The 20011-nt window shown below is 42.9% G+C and overlaps 1 protein-coding gene across 2 annotated transcripts in view; it reads right to left on the bottom strand.

The window, feature by feature from the left end:
• LOC122560199 (proto-oncogene tyrosine-protein kinase Src-like) overlaps positions 1-20011 on the bottom strand; it is a 166290-nt gene that overhangs the window by 38129 nt on the left and 108150 nt on the right. For both annotated transcript variants that reach the window (XM_043710602.1, XM_043710603.1), the window contains 2 exons: positions 12344-12442; positions 6093-6196 (listed from right to left, as the gene is read on the bottom strand). In XM_043710602.1, coding sequence (XP_043566537.1) covers positions 6093-6196; positions 12344-12442 — 203 coding nt within the window. The remainder of the gene's footprint in view (positions 1-6092; positions 6197-12343; positions 12443-20011) is intronic.

Genomic DNA, 20011 nt, shown 5'->3' with positions numbered 1-20011 from the left:
TCCCATCTATCTGTTCCACCCTCCTCTCTGACCTATCACCTTCTCCCTCATCTTCATCTACCTTCCCTCTCGCCCCACCCCCCTCCTATTTATCTCTCAACCCCCCGGCCCACAAGCCTCATTCCTGATGAAGGGCTTATGCCCGAAACGTCAATTCTCCTCTTCCTCTGATGCTGCCTCACCTGCTGCGTTTTTCCAGCATCACAGTCAAAACAAAGAGCCTCCTCTGTTCTGTCTGATTCCATGATTCTATTACTCCTTTTTTAATACTACCATGGCTGTTCCTACACCTGGAGCACTGCAGCAGTTCAGAAAGGCAGCAGTTCATCACCATCTTCTCAAGGGCAATTAGCTATGGATGCCAACATTCCACAAATGAAAAAAAAAGAAAAATCACATAGGTCCTGAAAATGGGCATGTCTCTCACAGTGTGTAATTAACCTCCACCCATTGATTGAAATGCAGCTAACTCTGTGCTGGTTACTTATTAGAATGATTACAATGTATAATCAACACAAACCACACTGTTAATTGGCAGTGTGTATCAGCAAGGATTCCAACATTTAACCCACTGCCAGTTCTTAAAACTAGTCTGCATTTCTTAAAGGGGCGGTGCATTATGACTGGAACACATGCGGAAGGTGATTCTGATGTGGCAAACAATAATAACCATGTGGGAAATAGCATGCTCCCAAGTTGGAGGCTCTTGAGCCTGCTCCACTTTTCAATAAGATTATGGCTGATCTGATTGCGGCTTCAACGCCTCCATTCCCACCCATCTCCAACAAGCTTTGACTTCTTTATTAGTTAAGCATCTATTTCCAACTGCCTCAAAAATATTCCCTGGCTCCACCCATTTTGCTCTCTAAGGAAGAGAATTTCAAAGCCTCGTAATGCTCTTAGATTAAAACACTTCTTGAATGGAATGAGCTGGTGTTTGGTGGCAGAGGTTGGTGAGAAATAGTCACGATCCCCTACATCCGTTATGAGTTTGGAGGCCCATCCAGGCATGTATTCCAAATGCAATGGGTGCAGTTAGACATGGAGGTCAATGTTCCAGTCTAATCCTGATCATTGAGAAGCTGTAACATGAGTTTATTAGCCTCACATGATTTCACACCCTTAATCTCCTTTTCCTACCAGCTATTCCATGGACTGCGGATACTCCTCAAATCACCACACCACCATTATCATGTCTTTCAATCACAACTCATGTGCTACATTCATGTGTCACTTCATCCTCCCACAGTTAACACCATTGCCAGTCCCATAGTCAAATCCCTAGCTGGAACATAATACTACCTATAAGCAACCATTAGCCACATCATGCAAATACACTGCACCTGCACACCGACTCTAACAGCACAGGGTGGGGCACAACAGGAACTTACTTGAGACATGATAGATTCACGTGAATTTCCTGACCTCGACGGATGGAACTGGCTGTTATTAGAAGAAAGATTGCTGAGCCAGAGGTGAGTGAAGTAGCTCAATCAATTGCAGATAACTGTATTCTCACATCTGATCATCTCATTTCCCCCCTATACTACAACCTGCAGAGATGAGCATTGCATGCACTTGGTAGATTCCCTCTTAATATGTCATGAAAAGCTTCGCTATTGTCCCCTTCTCCTTTCAAATATGTGAGAAGAGAACACCCTGATCTGCCTGTGGAGCGAGGAGTTATGCAGATCATACACTGACACTTTGTTTCATACTCGCAGCCACCAGCATTTAGTCTAGGTGAGATAGTGGGAACCAATGGCCTACAGCCAGGGCAGAAGGCAAATTTGGCACAGACGCCAACTAGCCAGAGTCATGATTTTACACAACATCTGCTGCACAGCAATCAGATGAGCACTTTGTTAGATCAGGCTACATATTGATGGGTCTGCACAATGAAATGCTTAACGCATTAAATGGAGACTTCCCAATAGGCGTGTCAACGTCAAAAAGCACCAGTGTTTGGCACCAACTTTCCTTTGTGCAGAGGTAGGAACCTGTCTTTTTCACCATGAGTGTGGTCACCAACAGCCTTGACACTTTTGTTGAACTAACCACAATAGTCAATAGATCAGCTTCCTCTGCAGCTCAAGCAGAAGTCACCTAACACCTGGATGCTGAAGTCAAGCAAACAAGTTCCAACAGCTGCTATCATGGCTGCTGATCCCAGTGCTCAAAGAGGTTTACAATGTGTCTTTCACAGCAGGCCAGTCATCTGTTCTCCAGATGACCACTAGGCACAGCCCAGGGTCAGAGACAGTGACTTTGTAGATTATGAGATTGCTGTTCCCTCACAGGAGGGTACTATTCATCCTCCCACTCCCCGTGCCCTTACTGTTGTTTATGGAAAGCATCAAATGCTTGTAGAAATCTATCAAAGCCAAAAGAAATCAACAGCAACTAATCTAAAAGCAATGAATGATTCCTTTAAATAGCATATGTCGGGGAGGGCTTCTTCCTGTTGCTTAACACACAGTCCGCTGTCTGAGGTTAAGACAAGGTGTTGATTGGACTATTATGCTGTAAATCATTGAGCTCATGATCCACCAACTTTGTGTGCTTCTAGTGAACATTAGCAGTGCATATGCTTCAAAAATACCTTCAAAAATATGGCATGCATCATACTTCCAAACACTTCGGTTATGAATTATCTTGGATACCTTTTTGTTCCCACACGGCACCAATAGCATCCAAATAATGGATGCTTTTGAGTCTCATTCCACAACAGAGTGTCTAACTGGTCTGGGACATGTTCAGGTATTGCTGCAGACTAAGTTTCTGTGTATGCATCCATCACTGCAGCTCAATTCTTTGGCTTTGTGAAAAGAGATTGGGTGGGGGCGGGGGGAGTTCAGTTTTGGAGGGAGGTCCTTTTTCCATTGTGGGATCATGGCTGGTTGCACTATCATTCTGCTCTACGACGCAAACGCTCTTCACCTCCCCTCAACATGCTCCACCAACTCCTACAGGCCTAACAGGCCATCCACCCTCCTTAGCACAAAGCCAGCATCAAATACCACCACTACTCCCTCTTCCTATGGCATCAGCACCAGATGCTTCCCCAGTGATCTCTCAGGAGCAGTCCCACTCCCATTTACCCATACATATCAAAGTGTTCCGTAGTTTATTCCCCAAGACTTGCTTTCCTGGTTCAATGTCCTCTGCAGAAACTCTTGTTCATAATCTTAACATTCTTTGTTCATTCAGCAAGGTATCACCAGCAAGTCAAGTAATCAGCATGAAAACAAATTTCCATTTATTTCTGAAATGCAACATTGAGTACGGGACTGAAAATCTCCCATTTACTTCAGCTGAAGATAAAGCTGCAATGCTACAACCAATTAACTAACTATCTGATTTACTTAGCTATTTTACACAGTGAAGGATTACAATTTCGTGTGTGGTATTTAATGCATTCTGATCATTGAACATACTGCTGGGATCTGAAGCCTGTCTGTTGTGCAGTGCCAAAGAACTAGCTTTTATCTTTTCAGTGACCTACTTTTCACACTGCTCTGCTGCTGGCCACAATGGGATTTCTCATTCTGACGGTATCTCACAATCCCTCTCTCTGAGATACAGATGTCTGACCCTTAACTAACAAGTTCAGCATTTTCATCAATGACCTTGGCCTTTCACTTTTTTATGCTTTTTATGGAATAGAAGAGGCTGTTTAATTTTGATAAAACAAATCCTCTTAATCCAATCCAGGAATGTAGATTTTTTACCCAAGGTTCGATATATAAAAGGCTTCAGTATTGTTACAAGCTCGAGGTGTACTTTTTGTTCCCAATGGATGATATCGTTATTATAATCACCACTCAACTGTAGCATTGTTGCTTCAAACCTTGAGTTTTTCAACTTGAAAATGATACATTTTAATGCAAGGTCTTGCGAAGATCTGTTCAATGCAATGCGATCCTTGTTTCAGCTCCTTGCTCCATCCGACACATACTTTCACTTCAAACATAAGGCCAGCTTTGTTTAGGACACCTCAGCATCAGAACCCATTTAAAAATTTATCTCCATAACTATCCCTTTTGTGTTGCATCAAACGGTAGTGCAATATTGAGAATAGTGTTATTAGGCTTCTCTCCCATGAATTTTGCCCTCATGATACTATGTAGGTAAGCTGCTTATAGTACTACGATATTTCAATGCTCTATCCTGAAGCCAATGGAACATTTCAAGTCTCAGATGATTTTTTTTTGATACAAAAAAAGTATAAGAAACGGGATGCATTCTTTGTCAGAACAGGAGAACTTTTTGTTTCTTCCTGTGAACAGTTTCTGTGTAACATTGTTAATTTAATCACTACATTACGCACATCTATTCTCCACAAAGCAACACTGAAGTAAAAGGAATGCAGTGGACAGAAGCTGTCAACACACAGCCTGAGGGCACCACTTTCCACATCCTACATTCTTGCACACTATTCGGAGGAGCTTGAGAATAAAGAATTCCTGTACACCTTCATTCACTTCAGACAAAACACAATTCAAATTGTTGCTGCAAATTGGAAATGTTTACTTGTGAGTACCAAGGTTGTAAACTACTGAAAGTCAGGCTTATAATTGTTAATAATGGTGAATTGCTATCTACGCTACCTCTGTCACCTTGTTTCACACCAAATCCACCTCCCACGGCAGCTTACAATTATTTTGCAGACCACCCCGGTCCCCCCCCCCCCCCCCCCCCCCCCCCCCCACCTCTCTCTCTCTCTCACTCACTCACTCACTCACTCCATGGCCAAAAACTTCAACTCCTCCTCCCACTCTGCCCAGGACATGCAGGTCCTGGCCCCACTGGATCGCCACTCCATTGCCACCCGATGCCTGGAGGAAGTACGCCTCATCTTCTGCCTCAGGACCCTTCAACCCCATGGCATCAATGTAGCCTCATTCCTGATGAAGAGCTTTTGCCAGAAACGTCAATTTTCCTGCTCCTTGGATGCTGCCTGACCTGCTGTGCTTTTCCGGCAACACACTCTCGACTCAATTCATTTGCAGCCTTCCTTTCTTCCCTTGACCCCTCAACTTCACTGTCAGCTGTTTCACGGAGGTTCTTTCTCTGATCTCAAGTGTTGTTGAGCATTGCTCATTCTTCTGCTGAGAATCCAAGCATGTTCACAAACATCAGCTTGCTGTAGAAAGATTTGTCAAAACACTGACATTATTGGAAATAGAACACCTCTGAATGTAGTCGAAAAGTGCGGGTGCTGGAAAAGTTAAGCCAGCCTGGAAGTAACCGAGGAGCAGGAGAGTCGATGTCTGGAGCATAAGCTCGTCGATTCTCCTGCTCCTCAGATGTTGCCTGACCAGCTGTGCTTTTCCAGCACCACACTTTTCGACTCTGATCTCCAGCATCTGCAGTCCTCACTTTCACCTCTGAATGTAGTACAGATACCACCTCAGGACTATACCGCATCATTTTGTCCTGTTTGGAATGGATTTTATTGCTTCATCACCACTTGGCTGTTTGATCACTAATTTCACCAAATTGTTTTTCTGAAGTTATGACTGGTTCTTCGTGAACATTAAATAGTGAACCCCGCTGTCATTTTATTTTAAATGCTGCCTACTGAAGCCTTCAACTTATGATACTGAATAAAGGCCATGTCTTGGCTTAAGTTGAGAGTCTGAGCCACTGAGAAACCAGACAGCACAACAACCATATTTACTGCTCATTCTTCGATTGCCCCAAGACCATTTCAGAGGCCAAAATGACTTGCTCCAAAGCCTCTTCAGTAGGTCACTCAGTAGTAGATGTACAAGAAAGCCCTTGGGGAAATTTCCCTTCCAATTTCTCAGCTTCTGTGATGAATGGATTTCAACTGACTTCAGTTCAGCTCCCTGAAGGTATTGTTCACACAGAAAGCCCAAAAAGTGGAAAACAACAGATTTAAGCTGACCTGTTCCATTGTACATTAATGCACTGAAACAGTGCATTAGTAAGGGTGCTGCGTACCATGTCGTAGTGAAAATAAAATCAATTGTAACAGCGTGAGCTAGTAGGATGCAGAGATCAGACACCCACTTCATTCAAGTTGTAAAAGGCATTTAATTCACTTAATTCTCAGTCATAATTACCTTTTGTGGTCTCACTCTCCCTGACCAAAAAAGTACCACGAGGATTTTCGGGACTTAGCAACATTCTTTCCGATTCTCTTCGAGTAATCTTCCCAAAATACCATCTGAAACAACAATAGTCAATAAAAATGGCCATCATTTGGAGAACTTAAGTATAACACAAACTTTCCATGCGTTTCCTAAAGCTGACCCACTAGTCAGAACCAAAGGTACGCCCATTTCTCAGAAGAACACTAAAACCAGTTGCCATTCAAACACAGCAGAGGCGTCAGCAGTAACAATGATAAAGCAGGATGAACGATTTTCACTTATCACTATTTCAACCAACCTCCACTCGATTTGGTGCAAATTCAAAAGTATCTCTAAGTGATAAGCAGAAACCATTCAAAGTTTATTTTGAATAATCAATAATTGAATAATCAATTATTCAAAAAAAACACATCATTCTCTAAATTTTAAGATGATACTGGTCTTAGCTCTCACAACTAATTTTTAAATCAGGAAACATTTCTTTTGGATATGAATTTTGTTTCTCTCAGAATGATTAACATTACTTCTGTCCATAACTTTGTCATGTCAACAAATATGTCAACAGCAGTTCTATATAAAACAAGTTGCACTTTATATCGACATTGGTATTTCCAATAACATTGTTATTGGAGAATTTCGTTGCAGAATGTTTCCCAGTCACTACGATACATGCCAGCCAATCCCTTAGTTGATTGGGAAGAGGGAATGGGATAGATGGGCCAAATGGCTTTCTTTCATGATCGTCTGCATGAATTTCAGAGATTGAGCTGAAAATTAGTTGCTGGAAAAGCGCAGCAGGTCAGGCAGCATCCAAGGAGCAGGAGAATCGACGTTTCGGGCATGAGCCCTTCTTCAGGAATGAGGAAAGTGTGTCCAGCAGGCTAAGATAAAAGGTAGGGAGGAGGGACTTGGGGGAGGGGCGTTGGAAATGCAATAGGTGGAAGGAGGTCAAGGTGAGGGTGATAGGCCGGAGTGGGGGTGGGCGCGGAGTGGTCAGGAAGAAGATTGCAGGTTAGGAAGGCGGTGCTGAGTTCGAGGGATTTGACTGAGACAAGGTGGCATTTCCAATGCCCCTCCCCCCAAATCCCTCCTCCCTACCTTTTATCTTAGCCTGCTGGACACACTTTCCTCATTCCTGAAGAAGGGCTCATGCCCGAAACGTCGATTCTCCTGCACCTTGGATGCTGCCTGACCTGCTGCACTTTTCCAGCAACACATTTTCAGCTCTGATCTCCAGCATCTGCAGTCCTCACTTTCTCTGTGAATTTCAGAGATTGCCAAGCTTGGGATGCTTTTAGTCTACTTGGGAAAATTCAGGCTTTCGAGTGTAATTTTTAAAAAAGTCAATATCCCTGCAAACTTTATAATTTTACACTCAAGTCCCTCTCTACATGTAAGCACACGATCTGAGCTGGCATTTAAGCACAGTACTGAAGGACTGTGGTATCTTCAGAGATGTAGTCTTTTAGATGAGTCATTGATCTAGTGCCCATGCCTGTGAGTTTATGGTCAAAAGTCAAGATAAGTGCTATTTGCCGAAGGTCTCGGCCAACATTTAACCTTTAACCCTCTCAATCAACTGGCCATTAATCTTATCACATTTGTGGGTCATTATTGTTCAAGTGTCTGCTGCCATATATACCTACAAAATAAAAATTACTACAGCTTAAAAATAATTCATCAACTCTGAAACACTTTGAGATGTCCCTTAGGATAAAAACAGAGGAAGACAAGTTGACATCCTCTTATGCTATCAAAATCATTTATAATTACTTTTCCTAACATGAATCTATTCTTGATGAGACATCTGAGCTTCTTTCAAATGCCAGCTTTTCCATTCCATCTCCAAGTCAGCTGCAATACCGCAGCCCAATATGATGTGCATTTTCATGAAATGTCCTCAGATCTCCTTGGGTATAGGATTAAGAGTATATCAGAGTGGCAATATCTCTCATTTCAAAATCTGATAATGCTGCAATAATAAAAAGGTGACAGATGTAGAAGTTACTGCTTCTACATCTAGCCCTGTGCTCTCTAATCTGCGCAATTTGGACAAAGTAATCTGATCTGATTAAATTGGGTAAACATCAATAGTTAATGGATTTTGAGCTGCTTATGATAATCATTGAGATGGCAGTGACAGTGTTTGTGTAATAATAGACCCACGTAATCTGTATCATATTTTCATAACTTGGCCATCAACAAGATGAGCTGCCCCTTTAACACTGAAACACATTTAAATTCTTTTTGAATTTTACAGATTGATCTGAACATTCTCAACTCTCTCATCTGTGTGTCAAAATGACCATCGATGCACTACATACAGACCCCACACCATCAATAATGCATATGCCCCCTAGATAGCAACTTCAATAATTCAGGAGGTTGCCTGTCTCTGTGCATAATTTGGAAATACACTGGAGCATACATTTTACTGTCTACAGGTCAGACAATAATGTCTTCACAGTTTCACAGTAATCATTCAATCCTTGCCATTCTGAGGACCTGTGCTGCAGATTCCCTTACCATGTCTCCATAGCATTAACCCTATGGCTAGCTGTTATGTAGGCACCAATAACCGGCTACGTTCATATCACTGAAATACTGCAGCTCACTGAGCGGTGTGTTTAACCTCTGATGTGCCAAAATGTCTTCTCTAGTTTTTTGAAGGACTTTCATTTTTAAATGATCCTCCACATCCTCTAGTTTTCAGCATATATTTTGCTCCACAGCCCCTGCACTTCCTCATATAATAGAAGAAAGAATTATAGACACTGGAGATCTGAATCAGAATCAGAAATTGCTGACAAAACCCAACAAGTCTGACAGCATCTGTGGGAAGATAGCAGAGTTAATGTTTCGAGTTTGGTGACTATTCATCAGAAACATTAGCAGCCAGGAGAAAATGATATTTATACTGAAGCCTTCGTGTGGTTGGTGGTGACGGCCGGGGGTTGTTGAATGTATAGTTGCAGGCAGAGCCCAAAGAAAGTTATGAAAGGAGTACGTAAATAAGAATATAATGGATAGCATGTCAGGACACAAAAGCTGAGTAAGTGATAATAACTGCGAACATTAGAATAAAATGGTTGAGCTAAAAAAATAGGGTGAGCTACACTGAAGGGAACCTACTTAGTGTGATAATGGACCCAGGAGTATATGGGAATGTATGGCTGTGCTAAAAGCAACCCATGTCAGAAAAGGACTGGGTGTGGGGTGGGTAAAAAACATGGAAGGATGAAATCAGGCCCTTAAGTTATTGAACTCATTGTTGAGCCGTAGAGGCTGCAGGGTTCTCAAGCAGAAAATGAGAAGCTTGCACGGTGGCTCACTGGAAGAATGCAGCAGGCCAATGGCAGAAAGGTTGACGTGAGAACATGGTGGTGTGTTGAAATGACAGGTGACTGGAAGCTTGGGGTAATAATCTCCTTATTTAGCTACCCGTTTTATATCTCTTGCTCTCTGGGCTCCATCTCCACCTATCTACTCATCTCTCCACTTGCCCACTCACCCCTCCACTTTGGCTTAAGCATAAGTACCACTTTTTCCCAGCTGTTAACAATTCTAGTTAGATTCACAGCATTAACCCTGCTTTCTTTCCACAGACGCTGCCAGACTTGTTGATTTTCTTCAATAATTTCTATCTGTGCCCCACTACTCCTTACCCTTGTAAAGATACCTGGACGTTATCTTAAGATCACTGGCCCCTTATATTTCCCCTGAGAGCAAACTGGGGCAAGCCAGTTTTTTTTCTATTTGCATGATAGGTAAGATGTTTGGCTTCAGGTGGCCGGGTGTCTTTGCTGTATAAAGCCTCCAGGGCCATTAACATTGTCATTCAAGCTCCTACTAATCTTCAAGTATCTCAGTTTGCCAGGTTACTCACCGATCTCAGTGCTTTCATTAATGGCTTATGCAATAATGAAACAACAAGTCAATGGAAACCATCAGCTCCATAATTTTAAACATGACAAATGGACAAAGAGGATTCGATAGGCGAAAGTAGGACAGCAGATGCTGGAGATCAGAGTCAGGATTAGAGTGGTGCTGGAAAAGCACAGCAGGTCAGGCATCATCAGAGGAGCAGGAAAATCGATGTTTCGGGCAAAGGCCCTTCATCATTCCCCATTCCTGATGAAGGACTTTTGCCCGGAACGTCGATTTTCCTGCTCCTCGAATGCAGCCTGACCTGCTGAGCTTTCCCAGCACCACTCTAAACTTGAAAGAGGACTAGATATTCTGGGTTCAGGTGAATGAATAGAAATCTCAAGCCCTGGTGCTGCTCCTGGCCTGGGGCACTGTCCTCACCCTGAGCACAGTGAGCTCTGGTTATTTGGCTCTGATATACCTGCCTGTCCCAGGCCTCTGGCCTTGGTTTAAAGAGCCTGGCTGGAAAATTCAGCTCCATAACACTGCTGGCTTCATTCAATGAGAACCCAGAGGTAATATGGCAGATGCAATCCACTTTTGACTACTTCCAGTGTGGCTCATGCCAACCACCATCTTGGGGTAGTCGACAGCACAGGCCCCTGTACATGTGGCAACAGCATGCTCAATAGCCAGGTTGTGACATGAGCCAACATCGATGATTTGGTGCCTGACCTGCCATCTGGACCTTGTGATCCGTGTTGGCATTCTCTCTTAAACATACAGTGATTAACATGTGTTCTGCTTCACTGCACCTCTTTCTTCCTTTTGAGAAGTACTTTTTGAGCTATTTCCAACAATGGATGCAACCTGAATCCACCTCCCATTTGAGAGGTGCAGCTGGATCTACGGAATGCAGGTGAACTTCAGTTGGCGTGAATCTGAGCCTCCTACTGAGCAGGATAGCCAACTGGCAGCACATTCACGGCTAGGTTGCAAGGCCAAACCATGGGGTTAACACCTGGCAACACCGCGTTCAGTTGCCTTGCCTGTTCACAGGCAATATCCAGCTCTTAGCCCAGCATAGCGCAGAAGACAGTGGCAAAGCATCACACCTAATTCCAACCTCAGCTGAAGTTCATAAATCCAGCAAAGGTCATGAAATAATGGCCGGGAGGGTGAACCTTGTTTGATTCCTCCACACAGACATTGTTAGCTCCCCAAGAGCTAACATCAGCAAATTCATCCTGGGTAGTGGATTTAATATAGCTCAGCTCCACATTTGATAAAGCCGTTATAAACAGAGCTAACCTTTTAACAAGCTATATTTCATATCAAGAAAAGCAATCTCTATACATTTTCAATGTTGCCAAAGGGCTTAATCAGATTAATGCTATTCAACGTTTGACCTTCACACTATCAAAATAATGCAATCGACGTTAATGTTATGTGGTACATCTGGTAACATATACATGCCTATTCATATTGGTTCCCATTGATTTAGATTCTCAGAGACTCCAGTTGAGCTGGAACCTCTGATTATGCTGTTTCTAAATCCAATCCTTTATTGTACCAGCAGAATCACACACAGGTTTGTTTCTGGACCTGCAAATCTGTCACTCGGATAAAAGAACCAGAAAAGCTGAAAGCCAGTTAAGGAATGCCAGTATTTTGGAATTGGAATATAGATCGATGAGCAAAGGGGGAGGTGATTGAAATCAGCCATGAAAGCCTCTCTTCTCCACCCCTTCCAATTAAGTAACCTACTCACTTGCAGATAAAGACAATTTGGTTGCAGTATCTGATCAGTGGTCATCACCCATGTCTCAGCCTGAACTAGTGCTTTAAAAGAGTTGGGATTGAGATGAAACAAAACTTGACATTCCCCTGTATGTAACTATTTTGTTAAAACTCAGTTAGCGTTGTCTGCTTATATTCACAAAGCAAAGCAATACTGTTTAAAGTGAAATAAATGTGTGGAAATAGTTCCATCAGTCCGAGATGGCTATCTTTTAAAAAGACATCATGATGCAGAATGCGGATTTCATGCTGGAGTATTGCCACTGCAGTCCTGGCAGAATTGATGGAGGGAGACAGGCATCATATAGCTAGTTCAGAATTCAGATAAGCAGAAGAGTCTGGTCTCTGCCAAATGTCTAGCCAGCAGCTGGAGAAGGAGGTGGTGTGGGGGGAACTGCTGACTGCATTATCATATTTTATAATCACAATGGAAACAAAGCAGGATCTAGCCATAAAATATTAACACAAGGTTTCACAAGCATTCTTCTCTTCAGAAGAACGTTGTAACGGATTATCAAAAACACAGTTTATCATTTCTAAAGCAAATTATTTACTCTTCAGCCTGAATGGAGTCAGAAGGTGCAACGTAATTGCTGGGGATATATCCAGTATTTCCTGTAGCGAGGGAACGAGCTAACCACCAATCTCCTTCCCTGTAAGATATAAAAGAGACAAAAAAGCATTATGTTGCGATGAACCATTTCTGTTCAACTTTTAACTGAATGTTAACATGAAAACAGCTGACGATCCAGTCTGAATGATGAATTCATTCATATCAGTACTGCAGGTTTTTAGTAGGCCATTATAAAGAAAGTGTTGAAATTCAGAAAATGCTTGGAAGCTATTTTGTTGAAGTCTGGGGACAGTGAGAGTGTTTTTCTCCTTTCTCCTTTTAAGTTTACATAAAGAAAACATTTCTTTTCCCTCCTTCCAAATAGGGGAGAATCAATTCAGGAAAAATATGAGCATTATCATACAAAAATACATAATTTGCTGAATCTGTTTCCACATCTTTGCACTGAGTACAATATGTAGTTCATTTGACTCTGACTGGATTAATTGTGCTTTGATTAAATTTGAGCAGCTTTCATAAACACCATTATTATTTATTGATTTCACACTATTGACATAAACGGCACTGGCCATATTTGCAACAAGAAAATATTAGCTAACTCAGCCGAAGCTGATGTTGCCAGTGTTTTGACAACATGGAGTTACTTTGGAATTTCTAGAGTAATTTGATTCAGAGCAAGTAACACTTTATTTTTCTGTGACACAGGCATGAACTGAAAAAAAATATAAAATGTACTCAGAGAATTGCCCAGAGGTACTTGTACTCTTAACTGCATTACAATCATTCTTCTAACTCCTCAAACCTTTGAAAAGCACTGCCTTCTTGAAAATAAAATTGGACAAAATATTATATGAACCACAACAACTTCGTGTCAAAGCTATTTTAAATATGAAAATAAATACCCCACATGTTTGTTAGCGATCAGAAACCAAACTCAGTGTGGGCCAGAAAATTGAATTCCATGGGTTGAAGGAGCCACTCTCTTCAGTATTTTATTCTTCCTTTGGGAAGAAAGTAAAGCCAAAAGAGGCCTTGCACCCATTTAAATAATAATGTTCCACCAAAGTGACAGGGTAGCATGTTTCAACTAAATTAGTGTCTTGGCTATGTGCATTTAGCAACAAAACAAAGTCAGAGTGGAAAATCACTCTGTTAGAATGATTCTGGCCCTTAAGTCTTCATTTATTTCATTTCGATACTCAGAAGAAAGAACAGATAGGTTTCCATTAATAATTTGGTGAAAACCCTTTGTACATATCTCAGCAAAACTACATGAGTACACTTTTGCATAACTTGTCTTTGCATTAAGAGTTAACTGCTCAATGTAGTCGTTTATGCATGTTCAAAAAAAAAGAATTAGTTTTACAGTTGGTCCTAAATATACTTAGAATTCTAGTCTTTCCTGGCCTTGGGTCAGTCTGCACAACTGCTTAAGGTTTAATCTCCCTCCTCAGTAACTATCAAATCAGTGTGCTACACATTGCAGGACATTTCCCACATTCAACAATCAGCTTGTCAGATGTAGCTGTAGATATTGGATTTCTTCTGAATGCTAGTGAATAAATGTCATTTACAGCTGCTTTAACACTTTTCCTTTGTAATCTAAAGATGCAATGCAATTGAATGTAGCTATGAGTGAACTTAGTTGCAGAATATGGGGACGCATAATTTATCTGTGCTGTTACTATTCTGTGATTTCTTGCCCTGCCCCATAAAGAGAGATAAGGTCCTATAGCAGCATTCTGGAACAAAAGCAGCTGGGTACACTCAGTTGCTTATATCTGCAGTATAACATATAGCAAACACAATCATTGGCTCAGTGGTTAGCACTGCTGCCTCACAGCACCAGGGTCCCAGGTTCGACTCTAGCTTTGGGCGACTGTCTGTCTGTCTGTGTGGAGTTTGCACATTCTCCCCATGTTTGTGTGGATTTCCTCAGGATGCTCCGGTTTCCTCCCACAGTCCAAAGATGCGTAGGTCACGTGAATTGGCCATTCTAAATTGCCCATAGTGTTAGGTGTATTAGTCAGAGAGAAATGAATCTGGGTGGGTTACTCTTCAGAGGGTTGGTGTGGACTTGTTGGGACGAAGGGCCTGTTTCCACACTGTAGGGAATCTAAAGGAGGAAATAACCTCCACCTATCATTTGTGAAGCTTTATTCTTCATAATATTAGAACTATTCCTTGAATTTTGACAGTAGGAGAGTTAAAAGTAGCTACATGTTCTCACCAGCCAAAGGATTAGTTGAAATTGTAAGGGTACTATCACAATTCGAAAATTGAAATTGTGCATGGAAATTGCCTATTTTTTATTTAAAGTGTTCTATCAAATGAGATCAGTCGGTCTCAAGCTTCAGAACTGTCTGCCATGGCTTGGGGCAACATTTCTCACGTAACCTTCTACTCTTCATCTTGTTAATTATGCAGCCTGCCTCTTGGTTTTCGAGAGGAATCGTTCAGCTAGGGAAGAGGTAGCACTCACTGAGCCTGAGACTTTCCAGCATTCACAACACTGCGCCATTTTTAAAGTCAAGCTGTATATCGCTTTGGATGCTGCAAGCCAGGAACTGTCTTCACACAATAGGACTTGACTATTATCATTGAGAACAAGGCCCACAAGAAAGACAAGCTTGCTCCCTGTTTCATGGACAGATGTGGTGGAGAGGATAATGGTCCTTTCTGCTATGAATCGCCAGAGGAAGCCATGCTATCAAACTCTGCAACCTCACACTGACAAAACCACCACTCATTCCAATTCTGACAGTGCACACACTTTGCACCAAGGCTCATGAACTACAACTTACACTTTTACACATTTTGTGTCCACTCAAAGGCTCCGACCTATCTCATCCTCTCAAATCAGGTACTCTTCCATCCCTCCGCACTTGTTAATCACACAGAGAGTGTGCCCCTCGATCACTTGTACCCTTCCATCTACATCCATTATACTCAACTCCTCTCTTTGTCTTTGTCCACCCTCCAGACTGACGTCCTGTAATCCCTGGACTGATTGCATTTGACCTGCAGAACTGACTGTGTCGCCACCCATGCATTGAGAGGACATGGATCCTGATATCGTGGAAGGACAAAGTGCCTGAATGATCATGGTTAACCCCTTGGATTGGAATAGGACAATCCCCTTGACTGACTGTGGCAGTACCTCCTCACTCACTGTAGACCCCTTCAGCCCACTAAGGACAGTTCCCCTTTGACTTTCACCATATCAGGGATGTACCTATACCCCCTGGTGTGCAACCGTTTTTTAAAAATCAGCTTACCACCACCTCTCAATAGTAGTTAAGGACTGTCAATAAATTCTGGTCTAATCAGCAATACCCAAAAAAATGCATGGTCAGTTGTTTGAAGTACATGCAGTGTGTTTGCCACATAAATTGCTGGCATATGCTTCAGGTCTGACATTGACATAGCACAGTGTCACATAGCGACATATCTGCCCACATGACTGTTCAGCGCTTCCCACCATGACAAGGTGCCTGCAATATGAGTCACACACAGGCTGGTAGCCCATAAGTCAATGCTGACGTTAGTGAGTGTACATTAAGAAACAATGTGAAGTAGGCAGAGGTAATCTCCCAGCAGTTAGGGATATAAGATGCACTCTCTGTCGCTGCACACAATGTGTCCTATAGAAGCACGCATATTATTGGTGTGTCTGAGTGCCAAAGTACAGTACTGAAAGACTGAAATGAAATGAGAGTTGGTCCAAGAAAAGGTGCAATAAGGTGTAAGGCTGGAGGCCACAGAGCATGCTGGGACACTGTCCTGAAGAACCAATTAAATGTCGGCTGAGACACATATTCAGCAGGCACCTGCTCCGAATTAAATGTCAGGAACTTGTGCTGCCTGGTTTGTTTGGGGATGGAGCGGAGAATTGGAAGTGACATTTAAATAAGCTGAGTTAGGGCTTTAATAATATACAGAAGTAGGAGAAGGTGAGGTCTGCAGATGCTGGAGATCAGAGTCGAAAATGTGGTGCTGGAAAAGCACAGCGGGTCAGGCAGCACCTGAAGGGCTCTGGCCTGAAACGCCGATTCTCCTGCTCCTCGGATGCTGCCTGACCTGCTGTGCTTTTCCAGCATCACACTCTCGACAATACACAGAAGTAAGCTAGTCACCACGAAATGGCAAGATTCTAAAGTCGCTATTTAAGGCTTGATGGGAAAATTGGACAAAGTTTTCTTGAATAGCTTATTTTTTTCCATTCTCCCCATCTTTTACTACCTTTCTCACCATGCCGCATCAGGGAGCAGAAAATTCCACCCACACAGAAAGATACTTGACACCTTACCACAGCAAGTCGTTCTCAGCCAAAGGTTCCAGCATTCTCTCACTTTCACCGTTCAACAATTAATCCTATTGTCAGTGCAATACGAAAGTGAAGACATTGAATGCATAGTACATAGGTACACTTGAACCCCCTGATCTGCCCCAGTTAAAAAGAAGCAGCTCACCACCACCACTCAATGGCAATCAGGGACAATCCAGTGAATGCTGTCCAGCCACCAATACCCACATCCTGTGAAGGAATTCAAAGAAATACACCACAAACCAGGCCATTCAGCCCATACCAATTCTTGTGCTTTACCCAATGTTTTTTTTACTCACTCATGAGATGTGGGCAGCTCTGGCCAGGCCAGCATGTATCGCCCACCCCTAATTACCCAGATAGCTATTAAATGCCAACCACATTGCTGGGGGTCTGGAGTCATATGTAGGCCAGACCAGGTAGGGATGGCAGTTTTCTTCCCTGCATGACATTAGTGAACCAGATCAGTTTTTTCAACAATCAACAATTGATTCACAGTCATCATTAGACACATTAGACACTCACTGAGTTCAAATTCCAGCATCTGCCGTGGCAAGATTTGACCCGGGTTCCCAGAACATTAGCTGAGTTTCTGGATTAATAGTCTAGCCAGAAATACCACTTGGCCATTGCCTCCCTGTTTTCCTCCTCTCCTTCCTTGTCTAATTCGATCAGTATTACCTTCTGCTTCCTTCACTCTCATTACCAAACCAGATTCTACTTATATGTCCCTATATTGTTTGCCTCACCCTGCCAGCAGGTCCGAGACGGAGGTGCAGAGAGGAAGCGGCGATCTGGAGTTGCCAGGGATTCTCAGCATCTAGTTTCTATCTGTCTTGTATTACATTAGGAAATTGCACACTGATAAGGCAAGATTCAATGTGGATGAGAGTGAAAATGAGTAAAAATCCCATTAGTAGCTACCTTGCTGCTCAAGGTTTGGAACCCTGTTGGAAAATGTAACTAGTTGTTCCTTTGTTGAGACAAGCCTCCCTTCCCCGGTCATACAATTCTCCTAGATTTCTCACCATAACCCATATCATTTGGGCATTATAAGGTTCTGCTGTACAGGTTTACATGGAGACCCCGAGTGGAATTCTCCCCTCCCTGAAGGTGTTGGTAAGGAGAAATAACTGAGTGAGTTCCCACGATAAGTTACTCGCCTTTTCTTGTCACCTCTGGGTAAGGAGGTTTGCTGGATATTTTTGTGACCTGCCTTCCCAGTGGATGAGGAAGGTGATTGGAAAACCGGAGTGACCCGCTTTCTGAGTTGATGGGGCCTACAATGCCCCTTGAGGGTGGATCAGAGGCAAGGAAGGGGAGGGGCAAGAGGATAGTCTCTGAAAACCATCCTTCTGTGTGAAGGGACATGATAGAATGATGGAATCTCTACAGGGTGGAAAGAAGCCATTCAGCTCGTCGTGTCAGCATCAACCCTTTGCACAGCATCCCACCCAGACCTACAACCCCATATTTACTTTGGCTAATCCAACTAGCCTGCACATCCCTGGACACTGCGGAGTAATTTTGAATGGCCAATTCACCTAATCTGCACATCTTAGGAGTCTGGAAGGAAACCAGAGCATCCAGCAGAAACCCACGCATGCACGGAGAGAATATGCAAGCTCCAGGCAGACGGTCACACATGGCTAGAATCAAATCCGGGTCCCTGGCACTGAGGCAACAGTGCTAACCACTGAGCCAATGTGTCACTGTGATGACCATTTAGAATAAAGATGAATAAGAATTTCTTCAGCTAGAGGGTAGTCAATGTGTGGAACTCAGTGCCACAGACAGTTTTGGAGGTCAAGCCATTGAGTGTCTTGAAGACAGAGATCAATAAGTGCTTGATTAGTAGGAGGATCAAGGGTTACTAGGTGAAGGCAGAAGAATGGGGTTGAAAAACATATCTGCCATGATCGAATTGTGGAGCAGACTCAATGGGCTGATTGGCCTAATTCTGCTGTTATATTTTATGGTCTTAAGGTCACTTGGGAGTTTGGGTCACAAGACAGGGGCAGGATCAGGATTCGACTGCGATTAATACTTTAGATTAGGAACAGGCCTGTGATCACTACCTGTAAACTGCACAATGGCAAAGGGCCAACACGCTGATTTTTTTTTATTTGCTGGGGACCTGAGGTGGGGTGGGGGGAAATGTCCACAATTTCCTGCTGTCATTCGTGTGCCAGTTCCCTATCATGGTTTTGCCTCAGGGCGATTTTCAGGGATGGCAGTGTCAAGTTGGGGAACTGGGTTTGTGTAATAGCTACTCATCAGCGAGGATCTCCGCTGAGACCGAAGGATCAAGGAGGGACTCAGGCTGTCGCCTGGTGGCAGACTAGGATGGCAGCACTCCACCCAGTTAGAAGATCCCTGCCCCCATATACAGCATAGTCAAAGGGTCACAGCCGAAGCTACTGACTGTCCGATGGAGGGATTGCTTACTTGATTATAAAATAAAAGTCCCGCTGAGGGAGTCTCTACCTTAAAGCACATTTCCTTTCTCCCACCGACGCTGACAGCTCCATTTTTTTTTAACAGTGGAGCCATCAATCTCTCCCTGAAAGTTCTTGTACGGGAGGCCACCTTAACTGGACAGGGTCTATGGAAGCAGCAAATTATCAACTGGCTCAGAAATCACCCTCAGCGTATAACCCACCTATCTTCATGATGTTAGGATGAGGATAGATGAGCAATATCTATCCAAAGTTTTCATGTTCAGGAAAGGAAAAAGTAAAACAAAGCTACCATTTACCAGTTAAGTAATAATACAGTGAAAGATGAGGGGTGCTATACATATTGAATTTTTAAAAAATGTAAGACGTGTGATCTTTTAAGTGGAGTGGGCCAGAGGAAGATAACTTCGACAAGGTTTCCCATGGGAGACTTATTAGCAAGGTTAGATCTCACGGAATACAGGGAGAACGAGCCATTTGGAAACAGAACTGGCTCAAAGGTAGAAGACGGAGGGTGGTGGTGGAAGGTTGTTTTTCAGACTGGAGGCCTGTGACCAGTACAGTGCCACAACGATCGGTGCTGGGTTCTCTACTTTTTGTCATTTACATAAATGATTTTCATGCGAGCATAAGAGGTACAGTTAGTAAGTTTGCAGATGACACCAAAATTGGAGGTGTAGTGGACAGCGAAGAGGGTTACCTCAGATTATAACAGGATCTGGACCAGATGGGCCAATGGGCTGAGAAGTGGCAGATGGAGTTTAATTTAGATAAATGCGAGGTGCTGCATTTTGGGAAAGCAAATCTTAGCAGGACATATACACTTAATGGTAAGGTCCTATGGAGTGTTGCTGAACAAAGA

The sequence above is a fragment of the Chiloscyllium plagiosum genome, chromosome 20 (assembly GCF_004010195.1).
Source record: "Chiloscyllium plagiosum isolate BGI_BamShark_2017 chromosome 20, ASM401019v2, whole genome shotgun sequence".
NCBI lineage: Eukaryota > Metazoa > Chordata > Chondrichthyes > Orectolobiformes > Hemiscylliidae > Chiloscyllium > Chiloscyllium plagiosum.
The sequence above is the reverse complement of the archived record's forward strand: the minus strand, read 5'-3'. Positions and strand labels throughout refer to the sequence as shown.